Source organism: Pseudorca crassidens, chromosome 15 (assembly GCF_039906515.1).
Source record: "Pseudorca crassidens isolate mPseCra1 chromosome 15, mPseCra1.hap1, whole genome shotgun sequence".
NCBI lineage: Eukaryota > Metazoa > Chordata > Mammalia > Artiodactyla > Delphinidae > Pseudorca > Pseudorca crassidens.
The window spans coordinates 18,635,022-18,659,134 of NC_090310.1; the positions used below are offsets into that span (position 1 = coordinate 18,635,022).

The following is a 24,113-nucleotide window of genomic DNA, read 5'->3' on the forward strand; positions in this document are numbered from 1 at the left end:
AGTAACAGGCGCATAAATGCACTCGGTGGATTTTAAAGAAAACCACCACCATCATCCCATATGTGAACTTCCTAAACCCCTGGGTCCTGGGCTCCAGGGCAAGTGTGCTTGCCCAGAGAGAAGGCTTTAGAGGTTCGTCCCATTGTCATTCACTTAGGCTTGCCTTGATCTTTTCTCTCTGAATGATGCAAAATGCTTACAGGTGCCAGGCAGGACTTCTCAGGGTGCCCCGGGGCAGTCCTTTGCCTGCAGAATCCCTCCAGGGCAGGTCACCTACAGGAGGACTGTGGCTTTGCCTACCTGACACATTGAGGGCCTTCCCAACCTGTCGCTAACCACCACCTCAGAAATCCAATTTTGCTTTACAGCTAAATCAATCCTGTCACTCCAATTAAATTCGCTTGGGAACAGTTAAAAAAGGAATCTCTGGCCTCACTGTGAATTCTCAAGTCTGATAGAGAACGATTCTGCCGCAGTTCAAAGAGAGAAAGGAAGTATTTACTCTGTCCCCCTTCATGCAGAAGGGAAAGGGGCATTGTTATTTTGATACTAGAAACTAAATTCTAAATAAGATCACCTGAGAAGGATAACCATATTCAAACTGCGTATTTTCTTCCACCTCATGGAAATGGTACATGGAATCACCATCCTTATTATTAAAAGCTTTTATCAAGGTGCCTGGGGCACAAAACAGGCTGAGTTGTACTAAATCTGTAACATTACTTGGGGATGACGTGCAGGTCTTTCCCAAGAACTTAGAAATAAGATTACCATCTGACAGCTCATCAAAATAGATCAAAGTGTATCAAAACTTTAACAGTGCACACTCCTTCCATTTCCTCTGGAGACATGCATTCAAGAGCACAAGGGTATCCTCTGTAGCCCTGCCTGTAAAAGCAAAGGATGGAAATGACAGAGATGTTCACAAAGAGTAGAGAGGTTACGTATATCATGATACCACCTTACAGGGAAACACAATGTCAGGATTACGAAACAGTGAACTCAGCCTCGACACAGTGTCATGAAAAAAGTGTTCACGCTCTCATGCTAAGTAGGCATAGCAAATGCAGGCTCTGAAGCCAAAAGGTCTCACTTGATTGTTTCCCAGCTCTGAGGCTATGAGTACGTTCCTCAACATCTCTAAGCCGGAGGTCGCTTATCTGACAAATGGGGTAATAACAGCACTACCTCATAGGGTCCTGTAAGCACTTAGCCTAGTAGATGGTGAGTTGGCATGAGGTAACGGTTAACTCACTCCAGTTCTGTGGCAGTCTAAGTAATATCAATGACACCTCACCAGTGTCATCAGCCTATATCAGTGAGCACTTCTTCCTCCACTGTATACATCACTCGAAGGGAAACGCAGGCCGACGAGAAGCAGTGGCTCCTTTCTGGGAATGAGGATGGCAGCGCAGGAAGCAGGATGGAAAAAAAGGAAAGAGGAAAAAAGAGGAAAAGTCTTGGGCTGTATTTTCATTTATATGTTAGTGTTTTTTTCTTCTAAAGCCAGCTCGTGTTACTTTTATCATAAAGTGGTTTTTTTTTCAAGATTGGCCTCTAAGAATTAAACTTTAATTGCATCTCTTAATGGATGAGAGCAGAGATATGCAAAGTTCCCAGGAAGGAAATCCTGAGCCTCAGGACCTGGTGTAACTCAACTGAAAATAGTAACACATCTAAAGCAAGGATATGACTACCTATGGGCTGAGGGTGGGGATGGCATCGAGTCCTAGTAGCTCAGGAAGAACAGGCACAGCAGAGGTGGCAGGGCACGCAAGCAGTTCTCAGGGGACAGGGGATTTTGGTCCTGAGACTCACATTTCCAAGTGTGTCCTCTAGGCTCTTCGCTTGGCTTCTGCTCTGTGTTAAGGACTGAATTGTGTCCCCCTCCCCAAATGCCTGTGTTGAAATCCTAACCCCTAGGACCTCAGAATATGGCCATATTTGGAGATAGGGTCTTTCACGAGGTAATTAAGGCAAAATGGGGTCATTAGGGTGGGGCCGCAATCCAATAGGACTAGTGTCCCTGTAAGAAAAGGAGATCTGGGCACAAACACACAGAGGGAAGATCATGTGAAGACACAGGGAAGAAAAGACAGCCATCTGCAAGTCAGAGAGAGAGGCCGGAGAAGAAACCAACGCTGCCAACACCTTGATCTTGGACTTCTAGGCTCCAGGGCTGTGAGAAAATACACCGCTGCTGTTTAAGGCCCCCCAGTGTGTCATATTTTGCTGTGGCAGCCCTGGTAAACTAATACACTCTGTTCGTGATTCTGTTTCCATACATGAATTTTACATTTTCTACGTGCAAATCCATCAATCTTTCCCTTTATGGATTCTGGGTTGTCATTTTTTTAAATCTTGATTTAAAAGGACTCTGCCATCCCAACTTTATTAAGATATATCCATCCTGCCTTCTTATCATCTTTGCTGCTTTTACTACTGCTGTGGTTGTACTGTGGCACCTCTTTTGTTTCGTTCCTTATCTGAAATATATTTCTGTAATATGGGTGTGGTCAGGCCCTAACTCTGGGGTGACCCACTGTCTATATTACATTTATACTCATAAAAATGTTCAAATTATACTACAGAAATAGATTTTAGACACAGGAAAACATTCACGATACACATTTAGGTGAAAAGAGGGAATTATACTTAAAAATACACATTTTTGAAATAAAATGATTTATATATACTTCGTAAGTATTGAAAATGTATGAAAGAACATACACTAAATTATTAGTAATACTTACCTCTGGGTGATTAGCATTTTTTATGCTTTCAGTATTTTCTAATTGACTTTATTGAAATAATAATTTAAGTGAAATCCTACTGTGTCTCAGATCTCCTTTTCTTAAAAGGACACTAGTCCTATTGGATTAGGGCTTACCCTAACGACCCCATTTTGCTTTAATTACCTCTTGAAAGACCCTATCTCCAAATATGGTCATATTCTGAGGTCTTAGGGGTTAGGATTTCAACACATGAATTTGGCGGGGGTGTACAACAATGACAAGAATACAAAATTTGATAGTGAAACTCTGGGATTCAGACCAACTCATGTTAGGATCAGGGTGACCTTTGGCAAGTTATTTAACTTTCCCTACGTTAGTTTTCTCATGTGTAAAATGGGTATAAGAACAGGTGGTCATGGGGTAATCAGGAGGTCTGTTGTTTGGGAGAGAGTGCATATAAAAGTTCTTGGTGGGAATAACATTCAGTAATGTTATTCAATAATAACATTCAATCAGCGGCACTATAATGTACCTTCCAACTTCGAAGAAGGGCAAAGCTCCAGGAACAGCAGGTGTCCATCATCAGGACAGGGAAACTCCATAGGTGTGGTTCATAACGTGTAGCCAGGGGGACAAGCAATAAAGCCGGGCTTAAGGAGGAGACGGGATTCAGAAGCTCTTCTACTCCACACCAGCCACCCGGCACTTTATAAAGGCCGGTGGTATGCATGTCACAGAGCTTTGTAACAAGGGGTGATGTGATTGCTAAAATTTCAGCCAAAGTACTGTTCATGGAAACACTTTCCCAAAGCCAGCTGTCAACCTGAGGGGGGTTAAACGTTCTTCATCAGGAACAAGAATGTGACCACGATTTCCTTGAGCAAAACAGCCCCTGCGACCAGCCCCTCCCTGCAGACATCCCACAACCAAGGCAGCAGGTAGAAAGCATTCCTAAATAAGATGACAGTGAAGAGATGCTTTCCCTCCCTCACAGGGCTTTGAAATAGCCAAGCCTGAAGGATTTTTTTCCTTCCCTTTCTTTTTAAAAAATATACAGCCCAGGGCAAATCTCATACCTCTGCTGTCCCTAGAACAGGTAGCTGAGTCACTGGGTCTCTGAAGCTGCCAGCTCACAGCAGGGCTTGGAAAATCAATACCTCTCTCTGAAGTTATCCAAAGTACTGAGACCTTTAAACCAAACTCCAGTAGATAAACACTATCAACAGTCTTTCACAGCATTAGGAGATGTGGGTTTATTTCCCAAGCAGCCTTGAAATGCGAAAACGGGAGCTGTTCTCTAAGATGTGGACACGTGGAATCTGGCTGCAGAAGTGGTTTCCAGAGGATCAGCACTCTGTCTGCCGACAGGAACAAGAGACAGCTGGACTGTGGATGGAACACTCCCTCAGCATTACAGCTGTGTGGCTAAAAGAACGCGCCCTAAATGCCTATGTTGGAATCCAGGTCGCATCCCTATGGCCCTGTGTATCTCTGGGAATCACTCTTCACCTCTCTGTGCCTTAGTGTTCACCTTAAAACCAGGTACCCTAGCTCAGCAGGGACTGCTGGGAGGATTAAATAAGATGAAGGAGGGACATGTATGCACTGGGGTTTTCTTTTAATCCTATACGAGCATCAAGGAAGTTAGCAGTTGTTATTCAGAAGGCATGATATGCAAAAGCACAATTGCTAGAAAAGAGAAATCACGCAAGTTCACTTCCCACCTAACCTGTTCATTTTGAAATGTTGCCTTTTTCTGAACCAAGAGAGAATTTGGAAGAGGTCTTCAGACTCTTAAAATAAATCACAAGAAAGCTAGAAAAGAACTCTCTGAAAACAAGGTTCAAATATACGAGCCGCCAGAGGCTGGAGGGCCGTTCCTAGTTCCTCCATCTCTTTCACCTCCAGCAGGTAAACCCTTCAAGAGAAGAGTCCTGTGGCTTTCTTCTGGGGGGAAATGATGGGGAGGGACCCTCGGCAAAGGGGGAAACATCACTGCGTGCTAATGAGAATCCCCCAGACAACATAAGGTAATTATTTTTCTTTTTTTTCTTTTTTTTTTTTTTTTTTTGCGGTACGCGGGCCTCTCACTGTCGTGGCCTCTCCCGTTGCGGAGCACAGGCTCCGGACGCGCAGGCTCAGCGGCCATGGCTCACCGGCCCAGCCGCTCCGCAGCATGTGGGATCTTCCCGGACCAGGGTACGAACCCGTGTCCCCTGCATCGGCAGGCGGACTCTCAACCACTGCGCCACCAGGGAAGCCCACAAGGTACCTATTTTTAAACAAAACACCAAGACACTAGACTTGACCCAAAAAAACTCCCCAAAATGTAGACTTATTTTTATAAAAAGTCTTACAAAAGCATAAAAAATTAAATCACACTTAATATTCTATCATCAGCCTTACCTTAACTGCAAAGAGGAAAATGACAGAGAATCAGGGTTGTTCTAGAAATTCTGGGCTATCTAGTTGTCCCATTAAGGCTGATGAAATGCCAAATCATTTTTCCCTCTTGACTTGAAGTGAATCTGGGCAGGAACGCTTCATGTGATGAAACGATTTCCCTTGCTATTTGAAGAATTTTCTTGTAAGATATACAATCTCTTTAAATTTTCCCAGGCAGCTGCTAAGGGTTGCTAAGGAAGTGATGGAAATAGAAAATATTCTAAATAAACAATTAGTGATTTCTGAGGGGCAGGTACTTTAGATATTTTTTGCAGGATGTCACGCATCTTAGGTACTAAGACTGGACAAGTGGCCTGTCTTGTCTTCCCTCCCTCTCTCTCTTCTTCCCTTCCTTCCTTCCTTTCTGTGTTAAGGAAGATAAAATAGTTAACTAATAAGGACTTACTGTATAACACAGGGAACTCAGTACTCTGTAATGGCCTATATGGGAAAAGAATTTTAAAAAGAGTGGATATATGTATATGTATAACTGATTCACTTTGCTGTACACCTGAAACTAACACAACATTGTAAATCAACTATACTCCAGTAAAAATTATTAAAAAAAAAAAAAGAATCTTCAAGCAGTGAGCTGGAGAGGGAGATTTTGAGCCATGGCGTGCCCAACTTGCTGGAGAGACACAGAGGAGGACCCAGGCCCTCCATCCCCACACAAGTCAGCGGAACTCTCGGTGTTTTAGTCTGTTTTAGTCTGTTGTGCTTTAGCAAAAGATTATGTCTGAAGAGAAGAGTCTTAAAATAGACATCTGTGGTTTTGGCACCAGCATCCATTTCCCTTCTTTGATAGCCGTATCCTGGTTCTGTTTTGCGAAAATGCCCGCATCTCATCCTCCGTGCCCCCAGGAGAAGCATCCTGCCTCGGCTCCACAGGGGCGAGCACCTCAAGCCTCACACCCGCTCTGGCAACAACAGCTGGTTGCAGGATGCGTGTGTGACCCCATAAGAGGCAATGAGACTTCAGCAGACGCTTCTGGGGCAAAGATGGCACATTTTCCCTACTGCATTTGGGGTGAGAAGACTGCGCTGGTGCCCACTCCCATCCACAAGGGGGCAGGTTTTCAGAAAGCAGCCGACCACCTCAGAGGCAGTAAAATCCAAAAATGAGAGATCTGCTGACACTGTTTAAGCCCTAATTAAGCCATTCCCACCCCCGACTTCTTAAATAGATAAGCCATTCAACTCCTTTTTGGTTCATGCTTGGTTCAGATTCTACCAGGAATTTCTGCGTGTTATAACCAGAAGACTCCTAGACAACAGAGTTCCACAGCTACACTTCAAACCACTGGGAAAGATTTCCTTTTAATGTCCTCTGACCTATTATGATTGGGGGCAATTTCTTCCTCCTGGTGGAGGAGAGGGAAAGAGACATAATCCCAAGAAATCTAGGAGCACCAAGGTCAACAGCTGAAAGTAAACTAAAAGAAGGGACTCTCGACACAGCAATTCATACATGAATGCGAACCACTGAGTATAGAACAAACTCGTATTTTATTCTAAATAAGAAAATCGGTGGTTCTGGGTAAGGTCATGGGGTTTTTGTTGGCTGAAATCGCCATGTGATTTTCAGAGTCTAAGTAGGCAGTACACCTATTTAATATCTGGCATATATGTTATAATAATAATTTCTAATATTAAATGTCTTAACATATGTTCTTGGAAACATGGTACGTTTATTTTGTTTGTCCACATTCAGACATTCATAGCTAAGAAGGAAAGAAAAATGCCACCTGGCAATATACTCTCTGTATCTGAACACAAATTTTAAAAATTGGCTAAGAAGTGGGTAGAGAAAAAAGATAGCCAAATGTATTTGAGTTTGTTTGTTTTAAACAGGCTCTAAATATCTGTTTTGATTTCTGTTTATTGTTTACTGAAAGTGAACCTTTTATAAAGTCTCTAATTTTGCAGGGGCAAAATATGAAAGATTAACCCAAGCTGGAAGGAGCCTGAAACCATTCATATCTTTTATCTCAGGAAAAGCCTCACTGTACTTTGAAATGAGCCTATGTCACATGACCACCACCTAGTGGCAGTGTACTTAAATAGCAGGAACAGCTGAGAGTTACAATAAACATCTTTTAAATAGACCCCAGCACTGTCACGGTCATTTTGATCAGAACTAGATTTTCCCTCCAGGATGGTGGAATTAAGAACCAGGAAACTAAGAAACCAGAAATCTGGGTAAGAGCAGAATAACTGTGGAATTAAGCAACTGCTGGTGGTAACATTGTTTTTACCAGCATTTTCCAATGACTGGACCTCCTACCACTAGGAATACACAAAGTGAGTCCAGGTAGTACAAGGAAAGGTCACACTGAGGAGGGACAGTTGAGCAGAGGCGCAAATGAATGGAAGAGCAAACCATGCAATTTTCTAAGCAAACAGCACTATAGGAAATGGAGGAGGCAACAAGTGCAAAGGCCCTGAGGCAGGGCCATGTTTGGCTTCTCAGGGTACAACAAGGAGCTTAGTGTGGTTCAGCCAGAGAAGCAAAGACAAGAAGGCAAATGAATGTGGTGGACGAGGTGGGCAGGGGTCAGATTCTTTAGGGTTTTGTAGATCATGATTGGGACTTACAATTTTTTTCTACATTGACAAAAAGCCACTGGAAAGTGTGAAGGAGGAGAGTGATGTGGTCTGCTTTATGTTCTAGAAGGATCACTTACTCTAATCACTGTGAAGCGCAGACTACAGAGGTCAAGAGTGTTAGCAGAAATAAGAATAGAAGTCTACTGCAACAGTCTGGGCAAGAGATGTGTGTGGTACCAAGGCAGATTGATAGGTACATAGAAAGATAGGTAGACAGTTATCTATGTATACAAACATAAATGTGTGTATGTATGTATGTCTCCACCTCATCAAACACACTTATAGTAATGACAGTCTTTACAAATACTGAAAAAAATTATTTTTCATGTAAAAAAATAATCAATATAGGCGAGTATATCTATATGGCAAAAAAAAACTGCAAGAGTAATACTTATGACTGACGGTTAGAAGATACCAAACTCTCAATACCAAAATACACTATTAGAGAATCAGGTAAATTTTATGTGTTCCTCTAAAATTTCCTGTGACCTCCTAAAATAGTTCTGTGTCCCAACTGCAAAAAACATTACGCCTACTCAATTTATTTCATCCTTCCAACTAGATTCCCTTCTTGATGGAAGAGAATAAAAAGAGGTCTAGTACGACCATATCCTTGTGTTAGTTACTTTGGCAGATAGCTGACCCCAGACTCATTCTCCCCTCCTTCCTGGGCACAGAGAGAGACATTCATATGGTCCCCAGAATCCTCTGCAGTTGGATCTGGCCATGCACTGGAATTCTCACCAACAGAAGGAGACTGGAAGTCATGAGGGTCATCTCTGCTACTTTCTTAAGAGAAAACCGCTTCCTAGACTTTGCCCTCTTTGCCTGACTGTTGGCTGGAAGGTAATGGGGTGGAGCCTCAGCTCTGATCACACAGGAGAAAAATCCTCTAAGGCAGGGGTTCTCACTCAACCACAGGCAATTTTGCTTCCCAGGGACACCTGGCAATGTTTGGAGGCGTTTTTGGCTATTCAAATGAGGGGTGAGGAGTCAGCTACTGGCATCTGGGGAAGGCAGAAGCCAGAGAGGTTGCTGAACATCCTACAAGGCACAGAAGAGCCCCCCACCATGAAGACTTTCCTGACCCCAAATGTCCACTATGCTGAAGTTGAAGAGCTTCACTGTAAGGCCACCTTCTCAAACTTTGCCCAAAATTATTCCCCAAGTATCTTCTTAAAATTCTGCTTCCGAAAGTTGGTGATGGGATCTGAGATTCTGCACTTCTAACATGCTCCCAGGGGGATGGTGGAGCCACAAGATGGAAAGAATGGAACTTGGGTCTCTGAATGGTCTCCCTGAGCACAGCTGCTCCAGCAGTCCAGTCTGGCTGGAGTGCCCATGCAGGGCTGCTACTCAAACATATACACCTGCACACCTGAACTCACTGTTTGCAGCTCGTGTTCCTTCTGAGTGGTTGGTCTCCAGGCAGCAACAATCGCTACAAACTTTGAATATCGACTTTCATCATGCGGGAGAAAAACATCATCTATCTTATTTAATCCACTGTAGGTTGGGGTCTCTTTGCTGCAACAGTTCAGTTTTTTCCCTAACTAATACAGTGACCATCTGCAAAGAGTGGACAGTGACATCTATGTTGCTGTTTGGCAAGAGACCAAAGAGCCCCGGAGATTATACTCTCCAGAAAAAAAGAGAAAAAGCAAAGGGAAGAAAAGAAACAAGATGGTGACTTCTAAAGATATGTGGGAAGAGTGTTTTGCTGCTGTAACAAATGGTCACAAACTAACTGGCTTAACGTGCTAGAAGTCAGAAGCCTGAAATGGGTCTCCATGGGCTACAATCAAAGTGTCAAGAGGGTTGCATTCCTTCTAGAAGTTCCAAGGAAGAATCCATTTCCTTTTCTGTAGCTTCTGGAAGCTGCCTGAATTCCTTAGCTTGTGGCCGCTTCTTCTATCTTCAAAGCCAGCAACAGCAGGTTGAGTCCCTCCCGTGCTGCCATCCCTCTCATTCTCTCTCTTCTGCCCCCTCTTCCATTTAAAAGGACTCTTGTGATTACATGGGGCTCATCCATGGAATCCAGGATAATCTCCCATCTCAAGGTTAGCTGTTTAGCAATCGTAATTCCATCTGCAACCTTAATTCTTCTTTGCCATTTAATGCAGCATACTCACAGGTTTTGGAGTTTAGGATGTGGTTATTGGGAGACTGCGTTATTCTGCCTTCCACAGCTTAGAAAGTAGGCTAGTAAGGCAGCCAGAAGGTGGGAATTTAATATGCCCATCTGAGAAATGCAGAGAGAGTGCACAGGAAGAAGAGATGACAGGTCATTTGAGAGCAAAATGAGAGAATCTTCTGGTCACTCCCAAAGCTCGTCAACTGCAGGGCAATCCTAAAAAGCAAATGTGCCCTATAGCTTTTTATGTTTTTTCAGTATGAAAGAATGATGCATCGGTGGTCATGAATCAGATAAAAGAATTATGCAGACAGAGGTTCTCCAGGAATTCTCAGGATCTTTATGCAGTCTGCCCTCCCAAGGTTTGATATCCATGGTATATAATAGTTTCTGTAAATTAAACTTCTTAATCTAACTTTATGATAAGAGTGCTTGTCCTGTATTTCAGATACTCCCTGGAGTGCAACATTCCAGAAAACCAATTACCTGGGGGAGTTCATGAAAACGTGTGTGGATTAACAACAACTGCAGAATGTACACAAAGCAGATACGAGCACATCACCGTTATTCTGCCCTTGCAAAATCACTGCGGGGTTATTGGCAACTGTTATTCCCATTGTAGAGATGAGAAAACAAAGGCTCAAAGGCTAAATACTCTCTATGCACACAGGCAAGGTAGACACAGAACTCAGACTCCAAATCTTTAACTTCTGATTTTAGGTTCAGCTTTCTTTTCTAAACATCACAGAGCTCCAAGCAGGCAAAGTGCCCTATGATGAAGGCACTCAAGCAGTTTGACTCAAATTTCCTCAGCTCCGGGGACACCCAAACCTCCAACCCCCGTAGAGGCTTTAACCTGGAGGCAGAAAGGTGTATCTGCACCTATAGTGAGCCACAAATCGAACACAGCCTCGATGTAACTGTTTGACTGTTAAATGGCAATAATGTCATTTTGATAATGCATTTAGAGAAACACCATCTAAACTACTCTTGGAGCGTAACAGTCTGTCAGGAATAATCCAGGCTCTTCTAAACCTTTGGCAACTACAGCAACAAAGGCTAGGAACCAAAAGCCACCAGTTACAATGTAAAGACACCTGCTGTGTGACTCCGGGAACGTCACCTGCCCTTCTGAAGTCTCATTCTCTTTATTTGTAACACTGGGATAAGACAGTATCTACTTTACGAGGCTGCCGAGAAGAATAAATGGGATAACGTGGTATGCCGCTGGGACCTTTTGGGGAGACTGTCTAGCCCACACAGCTTGTTTGAGTGGGTTTCTCTTTCTTGTACCCAAAATAGTCTTGCAAAAATAGTACGTGAAAGAGCTGAGAACAATTCTTAGCCAGAGTTCCCAAGGAATGTGAGTGTGTGATTGCTCCGCAGAAGCCTGGGGTTTTGAAAGAAAACAGCACAAAGAAGGTACCCCTTTCATTCAATAAGTCATTGATTCAGAATTAGTGATGAATAAGCCACCATTATGGATTGCCTAGCATGTGCGAGGTACCGCTTCTGGTTCAGAGCACGGGCTAGTTCATGTGCGACAAGGCCCTGCTCCCCTGTACCTGATCTTCTGGGGAGGGAGAGGTAAGTCATTAGGATGATTTGGGAGAGCAATACATGCTCTGAAGAAAATAAAACAGTGTAACAAGCTCAGAAGTGGAAAAGGGTCTTTAAATTAGGTAGTTAGTAAAGATCTTGGTGGGGGGGAGCTGAAATATAAGCCAAGATCTGAAGGACAGGTAACGAGATACCTGCAGTCTAGGTATCTGGGGACAGAGACTTCCCGGAAGAGGAAACAGAGATTTAAATGCCCTGAAGTGGGAATGAGCTTGGTCCCAGCACAGAAAGGGAGACACTTCCATGGTCTGTTTTGGGGGCAAAACCCCACAATTAGCCTGTCCTGTAGGTAGGCCGTGCATACACAGGAAACCAAAACCTTCTAGCACAGAAATGCTGGCATTTCTTATTCACCCCCAGGATGCTGGACGACAACCCTTCCAGTGGAAAAGAGCTTGGGGACAAATGAAAGGAAATGCTGGGGACCTCCCTCGAAGTCCAGTGGTTAAGACTTCGCCTTCCAATGCAGGGGGTGCAGGTTCGATCCCTGGTCAGGGAGCTAAGATCCCACATGCCTCATGGCCAAAAAACCAAAAACATAAAGCAGAAGGAATACTGTATCAAATTCAATCAAGACTTTTAAAAAAATGGTCCACATCAAAAAAAATATCTTCAAGAAAAAAAAAGGAACTGCTGTATGTTTGGAGCCTAACACCTGGGTTTGAATCCCAACTATCTTGAGCAAGTTCCTTGACCTCTCTGCGCCTTAGTTCCCTGACCTGTACACCGTGGGCTATCACACTACCTGTCTCACCAGGCTCTTGGGAAGACTGAATGAACCCACCGCTCGGGGCAGAAGCTGGCGTATACAGTACGTGTCCAGCACCGCGATTCTTACCACCCTGCTACTGTGACTCTTTCAGGTCCAAATCTTAAATCTTCATCTTCCCGTTCCATTAAATAACCATCATTTGTCTGTGATTTGTTTTTTGCTTTGTAGCAATAGGAGTGCACCTAAATTTACAAATTTACACCAATTCAACTGTTAATCCTCCCCTTGGCACGATCCTACCAGCCCTGAATTTGGGATGTAAAGCAGCCAGGACCCACCCTCCTCCACGGGGAATTCTAACACTGTTTATGAATCTGAACAGGAGTGGTCATCTTACCATCCTCTCCTCAGACAAATAAAATGTAGAAAGTGAGGGACACCTACATTTGAAGTGCAACATTTTGGCCATGTTCCTAGAGATGGTATCTTCAGACCACTCTCAAACACACCTGACCTCAATGTAGTAGCAAAGCTCTCCAGTTAAAAAGGGCGGGGGGGGGGGGGGGGGAGGAGAGGGGGAGGGAAAGCAGGAAGTGGGCAGGGAAGGAAAAAAAAGAAGTGCTATCCTACAGAAAGAGCTCTCTTTCCATTTACTGTTTTCTTCTCTGACACCCCTGAGGAAAGTATTAAAATTTTGTTCTTGCAAGTCCCTTGCAATTCTTGCTAAATTTATTCCTAGTTATTTTGTCTCTTTGGTTGGTTCTATAAATAGGATATTTTCTCTCATTATATTTTCAAAATGCTTGGCATAGGCAGATAAGAAAACTATAGATTTTGCATAGTAATTTCCTCACATTAATAAATCCTATTATTATTTCTAATAGATTCATGGGTTGGGGGAGATTGCTTATCTTAGGTTTTCCAAAAAAAGATGAAATTACTGGCAAATGGTGATAATTCTAACTTCCCCGTTCTTATTCTTTTTTGCATCTAACTGCATTATCTATTCATTCCTGAGCAATGGTAAATCATAGTGATGATAGTGGGCATTCTGGTCTTGTTCTGGATGTAATGGGAGTGTTTCTAGTGTTACACCATTAAATACGATGCTTGCTTTGGGTATGATCCGATTTTATAAGCAGACGTTCTAAAAATCAAAAATAAATATTTAGTTTTATCAGACTTTTTAGCATCCATAAAATAATCATAAGATTTTTCTCTAAATGAGAAGTGTTACAAGTAAATCACAGCATTTATTAGATTTCCCAAGATCAAACCATCCTTCCATTCCTAGAATAAATCGCACTTTGTCAAGACTTTAATTACCTTGTAATGTAGTCACTTACATGTTCATTTCCCCGCTGAGTTCTTTCAGATCACAGGGCATGACTGATTCATGTCTGACACATAATTGACATTAAATACGGGTTTAACGAATAAATAAATGAATAACTGAAATAACAAGTACATTTAACCTCCCCAAACTAACCACTTGTACCTCTTCCCAGCTTAAAATAGTCAAAGAGATCGTATGCCTTCCCCAGAGTGGATCTTTATATGTTTAATGAATATGTGGTTTTAACTGGTCCCTACTTCTTATATCAATAGAACCCCTGAACACCTCATTCTTTATGGGGAAACTACTCCCTATGGCTGTATTGGGAATAACCCTGCTTCCCTACTCCCACCATCGCCCCAAGCCAAAGGGGTGGTGACATCCCCCAGGCCTGATTAGAGTAACTACACAATGATTGCTTGAGGATGGACACCTGACCCAACCTGGGTCAACAGCATCTCCAGGAATTTCTCACAGAAGCTCTTTAGAAAAATTTTTTCCAAAAGAATTGATAAAAAAAAACACATGTCTAGGGTTGCTGCTTACCATCTTGCCTAAAAGGTAGTGAGACAACCATTCTGAGAATGAAGCAAGGTATAGACAAACATGGCAAAGAATGGAAAGAGACAGAGACCTAGTGCCATTATTTGGGCCCCTGGATTCAGCTTTTCTTGAAGCCATTACCCCTTAGACTTCCTAAGTAATAAGCCAATAATTATCTTTCTTGGTTTAGCTCCATTTCTATCCCTTACAACCAAAAAATATGGCCTAATTCATGTGCTGCTTTGTCCTCCTCCATATATGCTTTATGCATTCTTAAATAAAGGTTGAAAAAAAAGTTTTTTAAAGAAAGGCAATCCTAACTAGTGAGTGTTAAAAAAAAATCAACCACCTGCTTTTAATTAAGGGCAAGATCTGCTGAAAGGCTTCCTTAGTGAATTATAATTTCAGATTGAAATTCCCAAGACAGTTAGAGAGGAGCCTGTTAGACCGCAGAAACCAATGGAATCGAGGGATTACTTTAACAGGGCAGTGGTTCAACCAGTTTCAGAGATACCATCCATTATGCAAAACCAAAACCTTTAAAACTTTCTACCGTGCAGCCCTAGCAATCCCTCATTCACCTGAAGTCTGGAGGCCTCTCTCCTGACTCAATTTAAAAGTAAAAATGCTTGGTATGGTTTACAAGAATAAAAATAAAAATAAATAAATCATGTCATGATGGCTAGAGAACTCCCCAGAAAAAAGCCGCCAAACCTCAAGACAGGGAGTTTCGTGGAGTCTTCCTGAACCATCCTGCATTCTCAAAAGCTTTCAGATCTGCAGGAAAACTGAAGGCAAGCATGCCCTTGGCATCCTAAATATCCCTGTACCTATCGGAGCAATCAGCATCAGTTCCTACCATAGGCTCAAGAAAATGTCAGTGGGCCAGCCCAGAGAGCCTAGCCACTTCCCTACCCCATCCCCTTTATGGAGAATTCTGGTTGCACTTACCTCCTGCAATCAGACTCTTCTCCTTCAGCTCAAGTTACAATAGACCAAACTCTGGAATCTGGTTTTGATTATTCTCTGGAGAGCTACTTAAGCGCTGCTTCAGGGTTGGAAATCCCTCATTCAGGCATAATCTTGAAATAAAAGACTATATTCAAATGAAAAATGCATTACCGCATTCTCTTTAGGGCCTTCTGTACTGACAGGCAGGATAAAAGGAAAGAATGGAAGGAAAATGAAGAAGAAAACCAAGGGGGAAAAGGAAAAAATGGGAGTAAAAGAGAAAGGAAAGAAGGGGAGAGAAAAATGTATTGTGTCACAAACTGTGTAGGGCACTTTGAATGTCATTTCATTTCATCCTCACGTCATCCCTTCAAAGTAAATACTATGAGCCCATTCTGCAGATAAAGAAATTGAGGCTTGGTGATATCGAGTAATTTGCCCAAGGTCACACAATGAGGATGCAGTGGATTCAGGCTCAGAGATAAAAATACATGTTCCAAAGTATGTCGCTACTACTTGACTAGCTTCCTCCTTCTGAAGAGTCTAATAAAAGTGTTTGTTCTAGAACCAAAATATTTCAGTGGTTGAATGGACCCTATGAAGATAACATAGCTGCATCATCTAAGTAATAGAGAAGGAAGGAAGGAAGGGAGGTAAGGAGGGAGGGAGAGGGAGGAAGATATTAAGGAACCTCACATCCAGTGGAACTAGTATGTGGCAAAGAAAAACCTAGAACCCTAAAAAGCTCTCAGGTCTTACTCCGTCCATGTGACCAGAATCTATTTTATAAGTGCAACTGACCTAAAGGGATCAAATACAGATACTCCTGATGAAGGACTGAACAACTGAGAATTTCCCCTCCTTCAAGAAAATGTTCACTGGGAACAAAAGGGAAATTTATTTGTGAATTGTCTTTTTCTGCTTATATCCAGTTTATATCCAGTTCCTGTTTATATCCAGTTTCCTTTGTTGCTGTTGCAACGTATCTCAGAGGGAGTTCCCCCATGCTGTTGCAAAATCAGTTAAGGGGGAAAATATCTAAACTAAAATAGCACAAGTAAGCCACAATTCTGGCAACTGCAGAGGGTGTGGGTATGCCAGGTACTTTCTGAAATGAGTTTAAACCATAGGTCACTAGCCAGTAGCCAGCTGGCTGTATCCAGCCCACAGATGTGTTTTGCTTGTCCTGCAGTGCTGGCCCACACCACGCCTTTAAGAAATCTCAATCTGTTGCCAACATTAAAAACCAGGCCACTTCACACCAAAACCTGGATTTCCAGTGTCTGTTACCAAGTGGAAGACCTGGCTCCCCTGATGCCACATTTGCACATGGAAAAGGGTAGCTGGAATATAGCAGTAGCTGCTCCTTTGGAAAGAACATCTGTGCCCCAGTTTCTCCCCACCTAGTCTACTTCGCTCATGTATATTATCCACATGAGCCCTGAAGGCATCTGAGTTGGTGACTCTTGGTTGAAAAGGTTAAGCAGATGTAGATTTCAAAGCCAATCATTATTAGGCTTTTCCCAAAAACATCCCCAATGACCGCCTCCAGTCAGTATGAGGACGGCTGTGACAGAAGGCAAAGCATGTGAGACCAAAACTCAGTAGCTGGGTTCATTTGCATTTCTGCTCTAGGATACTCACTTTTTGTTTCGAAAATATATTCACTTTTAGTATTTCATTTATTCTTCCTAACAACCTTGCCAGGAAGGCATTACTCTCAGATAAACGGAAGGCAAGTGATGTTATGTCAGTTATCCATCCGACAAGTAAGTTGCAAAGCCAGGTTTTGAACCCAGTTTTCCCGCAGCTACAAACACTGTGCTTTTGGAATAATGAAAGAACACTTTGGAAAGCCATGAGGCTTGTTTCTACCTCAGAGCCTTTGCACTTGCTGTTCCCTCTGCTTAGAAACCTCTCCACCCAGGTCTTCACGTGGGAGGATCTTACTCTTTCATGACACTTATATCACCTCCACAGAGAGGTTTTCCCTCATCATTTGATGTAAAATAACACATGCACACACATTTGCACACACACACACACACCCCAATTACTTTCTAGGCCGCTGCTACTCAAAGAGAGGTCCAGTAATCAGCAGCAACGGCATCACCTTGGAAATCAGAAATGCAGAATCTCAGGCCCCATCCCCGACCTACGGACTCAGAACCTGCACGTTAACACCACCACTCCCCACCCCCGCTCCCCATGTTTTGTGTGCATTTAAAGTTTAAAAAGCACTGCTCTACAGGAGTGCTGCCCGGTGGAAATAAATATAACAGGAGTCACAAGTGTAAATTTTAATTTTCTAGTAGCCACATTACAAGAGTAAGCAGAAGGACTTGTTTGTTTGCTGTCTCCCCTTCTCCCACTCCCACCCCCACTAATACGTCAGTTCCAAGAGAACAGGTGCTTCACCTGTCTTGTTCACCCCTTTACCCCCAGCACCTGAAACAGTACACTGCGCACATATTAAGTATCATTAAATGTTTGCTGAATGAAAGAAGGAAGGAAAAGACCTTGCTAGCACTCTATATACCAGCACTTTGGACAGATGTGGCTTCAAATGTCAGCTCAACCCCTGGCCAGCTGAGCAACCTCGAGCAAGTTGTTTTACCCTCTGGGAGCCAACTGTAAAGCAGAAATGCTGTTCTTTTGCTCACAGCCTCATCATGCCACCCAGATGTGATAATATGTCTATAAAACGCAAACCACCACAATAACAGGCGTTCAGTACACGCCAGCGCCTTATGCTGCCCTCCTTCTTTCTCTCTCTGGACACCACGTCCGAATGATGCTGTGGACCACTCTCCTCTGCGTAGCACAAGCATGACTACTGAACGCCAGCTATTTCCCTCCAGCCGACAGGATGTGTGTAGTAACTGCTGGCAGTGAAGACAGCTTGAAACCATGGAGGGTCACTTCGCGTCACCCTACAGCTGAATGGTTTCCAAAGCAAAGTGGTCGCAGTCACTGTACAGTCTGTAGTCCACGAGGGAGACCACAGCCCAAGTCATTTCCGTCACTTTAATGAGTTCTGCCGTGGCAGCCACTTGGCCTGCCACAAGGTCCCACCCCTTAGAGGAGTTTAAGGTCTCTGCCCAGTGTGCATGAGCGCACATTGAAAGGCGTATTGTGGCTTTGCCCTTTTAATTTTTTGAGGGGGGGAGGGACGGAGAGTTTAATCTACCCCCACTTATTAATCACTGGCCTGTGTCAACCCACCAAGTGAGGCTTGCTGTGCCACAGCTTTAACGCACCCTAATCCATCAGTCTATCTTGTCCTGCAAATCTGATGCATATGTTCTAATCGCAAATGTGCTTTTAAATCACATTAGAGCAACAGCATAGGCGAAAGCAAAACCCGGATTTAGACATGACCGGAGTGACACCAAGGAAATAAAACTGGGGCTGCTTAGTTGAATATGAGGAAACCCTTGCCAGCTCTGCCGAGAGCAGCCCCAATTTCTTCCTTCTCTCCCTCTCATGGAAATCACAACAACCATGATCACCCGCAGAATCAGTAGGCTACTGGGAAGCGCGTCGAAATGAAAAAGAAAAACAAAACAAATAATGGGAAGAGGGGATCAAAACCTTTAATTAACCTGTGAATCTCTATCAGGCAAATAGTAGAGTAAGATTCCAGATAAGGTACAAGGCATATGGGGAGGAAATGTAACCACTTAAGTACAGATGCCACCATTTAAAAGACTGGGACCAGGGAACCAGGAGGAAGGGAGAGGGAGAGAAGAGCCTGAAGAGATGCGGCCAACGGAAATCCCCAAAATGCCCTCAAAAGACGGCTGCCCCTGTTAGGGCTAGAGCTATCCTAGGATCCAAAGGGTTTCTGGGAGTCATCTCAACAGCCAGGTTTGGGTGGAAAATGATTCCTCTACGTTAGATAGATTCTCCTCCAGCAACTCCAATCAGCACCACTAATCATAATAAGGATCTACCATGGGTGTGATGCTGGGGCAGGAGATGAGGGATACAGACATATCACATGGTCCTCTTCAGTGAGGATCAAGGGAACCCAGGTCCATCTACATCTCTTAGTCCTATGGGGCACTGAGCCCCAAATACCACAAGTGATGGCTGAGGGTACCACAGATCTTCAACAGCCATGTCCTGACAGCGAGGCAGTTTACATATACCTCCTTTTCCCAGCCGCAGTATAAAAGAACGTAAGAAGACCTGGCATCTTTTATCTTTTCATTCAGAAAATGCTCCAGACCCTATGATGGGACTTCCTGACATGCAGTCCGCCACACACCCTTCGTCAACTTTATTTTAACGCATCCAAATAAAACACCCCCTTCTCCATTTCCAACTGCAGTAAAGCAACCCAAACACGTGTTAGAGAGATTTGATCGTTATGCCTCCCTCTCCCCCAAAGGGCATTTGACACTTCTCACAAGATACAGGGCTTTAAAATTAGAATTGCAAAAAGCCATAGTTACCCTCTTAGGGCCATGGCTGCCTCACAGCAGAAACCAGAACATTCTTACAATCAACAGTTAAACAACTGAAACCTTCCCAGACATCATACCTTTTTTTTTTTTTTTTTTTTTTGCTGTTGTTGCACTAACACCTTTTTAATTATAATTGCAAACTGGAAGCCATGGCTTGTCATGTTATAAATACTGATTTTCCAGTTAAATTAGGCATTTGCTGTTTTTTATTTTGATAGGAAGGGGCTGTTTGAAGCCTCCTAAAATATCGCAATTAGTTCTCTCTGTTGAAACAGACAAGACATGAACAGTCGCATTTGCTGTTTCGGTTTAATGTGCTGGAATGTTCATCCCTAAGTGTACTTCTCTCAAGCTTTGAAAGCATAAGGCATATTTTTAAAACGGAAAGAAATCAATCACAATACACACATTTATCATATATTTCCAAAGTTAAGTTATTTCTAAAACTTTCCTAGGCTGTAATTTAAACTTAGAAAGCACATCTCTTCAACAAGAAGGCGACTTGTCAGGAAACAATCCTTATTTTACCTATTGGCTCTGCTAAGATGATAACATCACTTTAACTGACAAAGCCTGTGTTTCTGGTTGACAATTGCAATTAATTACTGAGATACAACCGAGATGGGGCCAGCCATCCAGATCTGTTTTCCAGAGAAATTAAAAAACAAGAGGAAAGGAGGGGGCGGGGGTACGACGCTGGATTATTAATTTATTTTACCCACACTTAACTTACTACTCCTCTCTTCTCCCTTTCCCTCAACGCTGGCAGACGGTGGAAAAGGAGGGAGATGAACAAACAACTCACTAGATACAAGCTCCAGTATGTTGCAAAGGAGGCACAGGTTAGAAAGGGCACAGGTGCAGGGTATGAAAACTCTTAGGGCACCAACTGTCATGTAGGCACGGATACTCCTGATGCAAAATCAACCCAGTGTTCATGCAGCCCAAGAGGGATAGAAAGTTCTGGAGACGGGGGACATCCTGAGTTTTTACTAGAAAGCCCGAACTCGCCAGCATCATCCTTTTAACTGTTCCCTGTTCATTTTGCTCTGAACTGAAAACACTGGATTCCAGCCACGCAAATGCGTCTGAGGGCGATTTTGAGAGATTCCAGGGGATCCCAAAGCCCTCTGGTCAATCTAGCTGTCCTGTCCATTCCTCAGCGTCCCCAGCACAGAAGCGCACCGCCCCGCGAGAGCCTGGGTTAGGAAACACCCCGGGGGCACGAGGGCTGGGGATTCCCAGGCTTGGAACTAGGCAGATTCGGAAAGCAGCTCCCTGGACGAGGAGCCTGAGGCAGGCAGATCAGGGGGACCCCTCTCTCCTCGCCCTAGAATTAAGTGATCCCTGGCTAGCCTCCAGCCCTCTCCGCCGCTCCCCCAGAGCAGCTCCGCCAGGGTGCGCAGAGCCCGCGCGGGGTTAAGACCTCTCGGGACGCTGCCCGGATCCCCAAAGGCCAGGGGAGCGGCAGCTTCCCGTGCTGGTCTCCCCTACGCGCCTATCCCATCCGCCGAGCTCGGGGTCCTACCTGTACCATTCCAGTCCCTTTTCATAGTTCCTGTCGAAGAAGTGCGGCTCTACGCCCACCGCCCGCACGTCCGGGTGCACTCGGATCGCCTCCAGCAGCGCGCGGGTCCCTCCTTTCTTGACCCCGATGATAAGGGCCTGTGGCAGCTTCTTCTCCCCGTAGTCGGGGGTGCTGACGGCGCCGCCCCTCACGCTGCTCCCGTTGGCCGCCCTCCGGCCTGCGAGCTCCTCGTCTGTGGTGCTGGACTCCTGCGCTTCCCTCTCCAGCAGCGCGCTCTGCGCCGTGACCATCTCTCCAGAGGCCAGCGGGGTCCGGAGCCAGGCGTCCCGGGCGGCCCCGCCGCCGCTCGCCAGCCCCCAGCCGTCGGCCCCGGGGGCGGAAGGCTGCTCGGGGGGCTCGGGCGGCTCCCCGCGGCTCGCGCTGTCCGGCGGCGGCGGCGCGGGCGGCTGCGAGGGGGCGCCGAGGCGCACGGGGGGAGGCGGCAGCGAGGGTGGCGGCGGGCTTGGCGGGGGCTCGGCGGCGGCGGCCGGCGGCTCCTGCAGCGTCAGGGGGAATTGCAGGGAGCCCGAGCCGCCCAGGAGGCTGTAGCACAGGTAGGTGACGGACAGGGACAAGGTGCACATGAAAAGCAGCTTGCGCGCCGGCGGGCCCTTAACCGAGGCGCCGGGCGGCGGCGGCGCGGCGAGAGGTGGAGGCGGAGGCGGAGGAGGTGCGGACCACTGGGCCATCGCGGCTCCCGGCTCGCGGCGGCGGCGGCGGCGGCGGCGGCGGCCCCCGGCGCTGCCCGGACATGGTTTCAGCCGCCGCCCCCGCCGCCGCCGCCGCCGCCGCCGCTGCTGCCCAGCCGCCCCGGCTGCATGAAGCGACGCCGCTGCGCCCCCGGCCCTGGCCGCTGTCCCGCTGCGCCGGGGGGGAACCCGGCCGCATGGCCCCCCTCCCCGCTCTCCTCGCGGCGTCCGGGGGGCCCCCCACCACCCCCCTCAGCCTCTGGCAAGGGGCCCGAGGGGGGCGCGCGGACCCGCCGGCTGCACCTTCTCCGTCTGCAGCGCCCCAGCTTCCCTGGCTCCGCCGCGGCTCTCGTTTCAGCTTCTGCCGCCGCCGCCGCGCGCTGTTGCAGCCCAGAGTTCCTTCCCCGCTGCTAACTTTCTGCCGGGAGAGAGGAGAGGCGCGGCAGGGAGGCGGAGGGGGCCGGGCGCGCGCCCCACGCCGCCGAGGGAAGGGGGAGTGCGCCTCGCGCGCGCCTGCAGGGGGGGCGGGGGCCGCGGGAGCGGAGGCGTGCGCTAGGGCTGGGGCACCTGGGGAAGCGGAGATCGTACCCCCCGCCCCCCCGCTCGGCAAGCACTCGCTGGAGGTGTTCCCCGCCGCACCCCGCGTGCTTCCCTTCCCCTGGGAGCCTGGGACGCTGGGTTCTGCATCCCTCTCCCAGTACTTTTAGGGACATAGAGCCAGACGCCCGCCGCCGGTGCCGCTCACCGAGCTCTCGCTGTCCCCTTTCCCCCTGGGACTCCAGGCAAACTCGGCCCATCCCTGACGCGCCCTTCTCTAACCCTGGATATCCTCCTGCCTTTGGTCCAGGAGTGGTTTCTGCTCCATAACAGCTCTCTCATTCCAACTTCCGTCTTTCCAGCCTCCCCATCTCATCTTGAAGCTCCTGACGGGTTGAGCTTGGACACAAACCCCCAGGTTTCCCTACCCACAGAGTTTTTGCCTCTGTCCCGCCACAGGGGGACTGCGCTTTCTGCTCCGAAAAATGAGGCTGTCCCTTTCTCTACACCCTTAACCAGAGGTACACCTGCGGCCCTTGGGGGCGTTGCCGCGAAAGGAGTTAGATTTCCCTGGACTGAAACCGACTGAGACCGTCATCGCTCTAAACATCTAAGAAGCAGAGACAAGTTGCGTTGCAGGGTGTCTGTGCATCGCTTCATTGATTTTTTTTTTTTTTTAAGTGCATTCTTTTCAGCGAGATTTCCATCCCTCACCTCCCTCTCCTGGGGAGGTAATGGTAAACATCAGCAGGATTTGGGAGATTCGAAACTAGAGCCTTGCTTCTTGGAAGTGGGGGAATTGGGAGTCTGCAACGGGAGGGAGAGGCAGAGCAATCAACTCTGCTTGCTGGGGACAGGGGCTGCCCCTGCACCCACCCAGGGCCAGTATCTCCCAGGGGCTGGCTCGCTGAGTCCCATTTACCCTGCCAGCCACAGCTGGGTGCCTGGCGGGTCCGTCTGTTTTCACAGATGTGTTTGGCATCTCCGGTTTTGTTTGATCATATAATGGGAACAACAGCTGAAAGAAAAAGTATATAATGTCTAAATATTAACTAGATACCTAGTGCCAAAGAGGGGAAGCAAATGTTAATCAAATAAGATGAAGAACACGGACTTTTCCCTGAGTGAACCAAAGCTCACTGCTGCTCTCAGCTGGACACGAGTTTCCTTCACTGCAGCTTTAGTTCAGATAAAGATTATTCCTTTATAATATATTTTTTACGGTACACTGGAGACCTCTGAAATGCAGAGTCTGGTGTCCTGTAAATCATTCCGTGTAACTAGAGATGCTTTTTTCAAACACCACACGACTGCATTACTGTAATGTTAATGGGAAGGGGCCAGCTAGAGCTGGGAGAAACCGCGAGCTTGGCCCATCTCTCTTCCCACTCCAAGCCCAGCTCTGGGTGGTCAGCCAGGAGGCCCCAGTGGCAGCAAATATTGCCGCTGCCGTGCCCCATCTCCCTTTGCAGGCCCAGGCACCAGACTACTCAACATGTGGCCCAGGGCCACCCTGTAGTCCAAGTGCCCAAACTTTTCCATCTACCCTCTCAGCAATTCAAATAAACCTTCTTTGTACCTAGTTTTACTAAAGATGTGCTTTTTCACATTTGGCAAGGTTTTGATAAAACTGTGTTAAAATTTAACCCAGAGGTGGCAAACTGGTGACCAGTAAAGCTGAATAAGGCCGGCACAGTGATATGAAGAAATTTCAGCTAGTTGCAGTATTTAAATATTAAGGGCTTTCCAGCAAAAAAAAAAA

The 24,113-nt window shown here is 46.0% G+C and overlaps 1 protein-coding gene across 1 annotated transcript in view; it reads right to left on the reverse strand.

The window, feature by feature from the left end:
• HS3ST4 (heparan sulfate-glucosamine 3-sulfotransferase 4) overlaps nucleotides 1-21,856 on the reverse strand; it is a 386,975-nt gene extending 365,119 nt beyond the window's left edge. The window contains exon 1 of the mRNA XM_067706336.1: nucleotides 21,087-21,856. Within this exon, the coding sequence (XP_067562437.1) occupies nucleotides 21,087-21,814 (728 nt within the window). The 5' untranslated portion in view covers nucleotides 21,815-21,856. The remainder of the gene's footprint in view (nucleotides 1-21,086) is intronic.
• Between the last annotated feature and the right edge of the window lie 2,257 nt (nucleotides 21,857-24,113).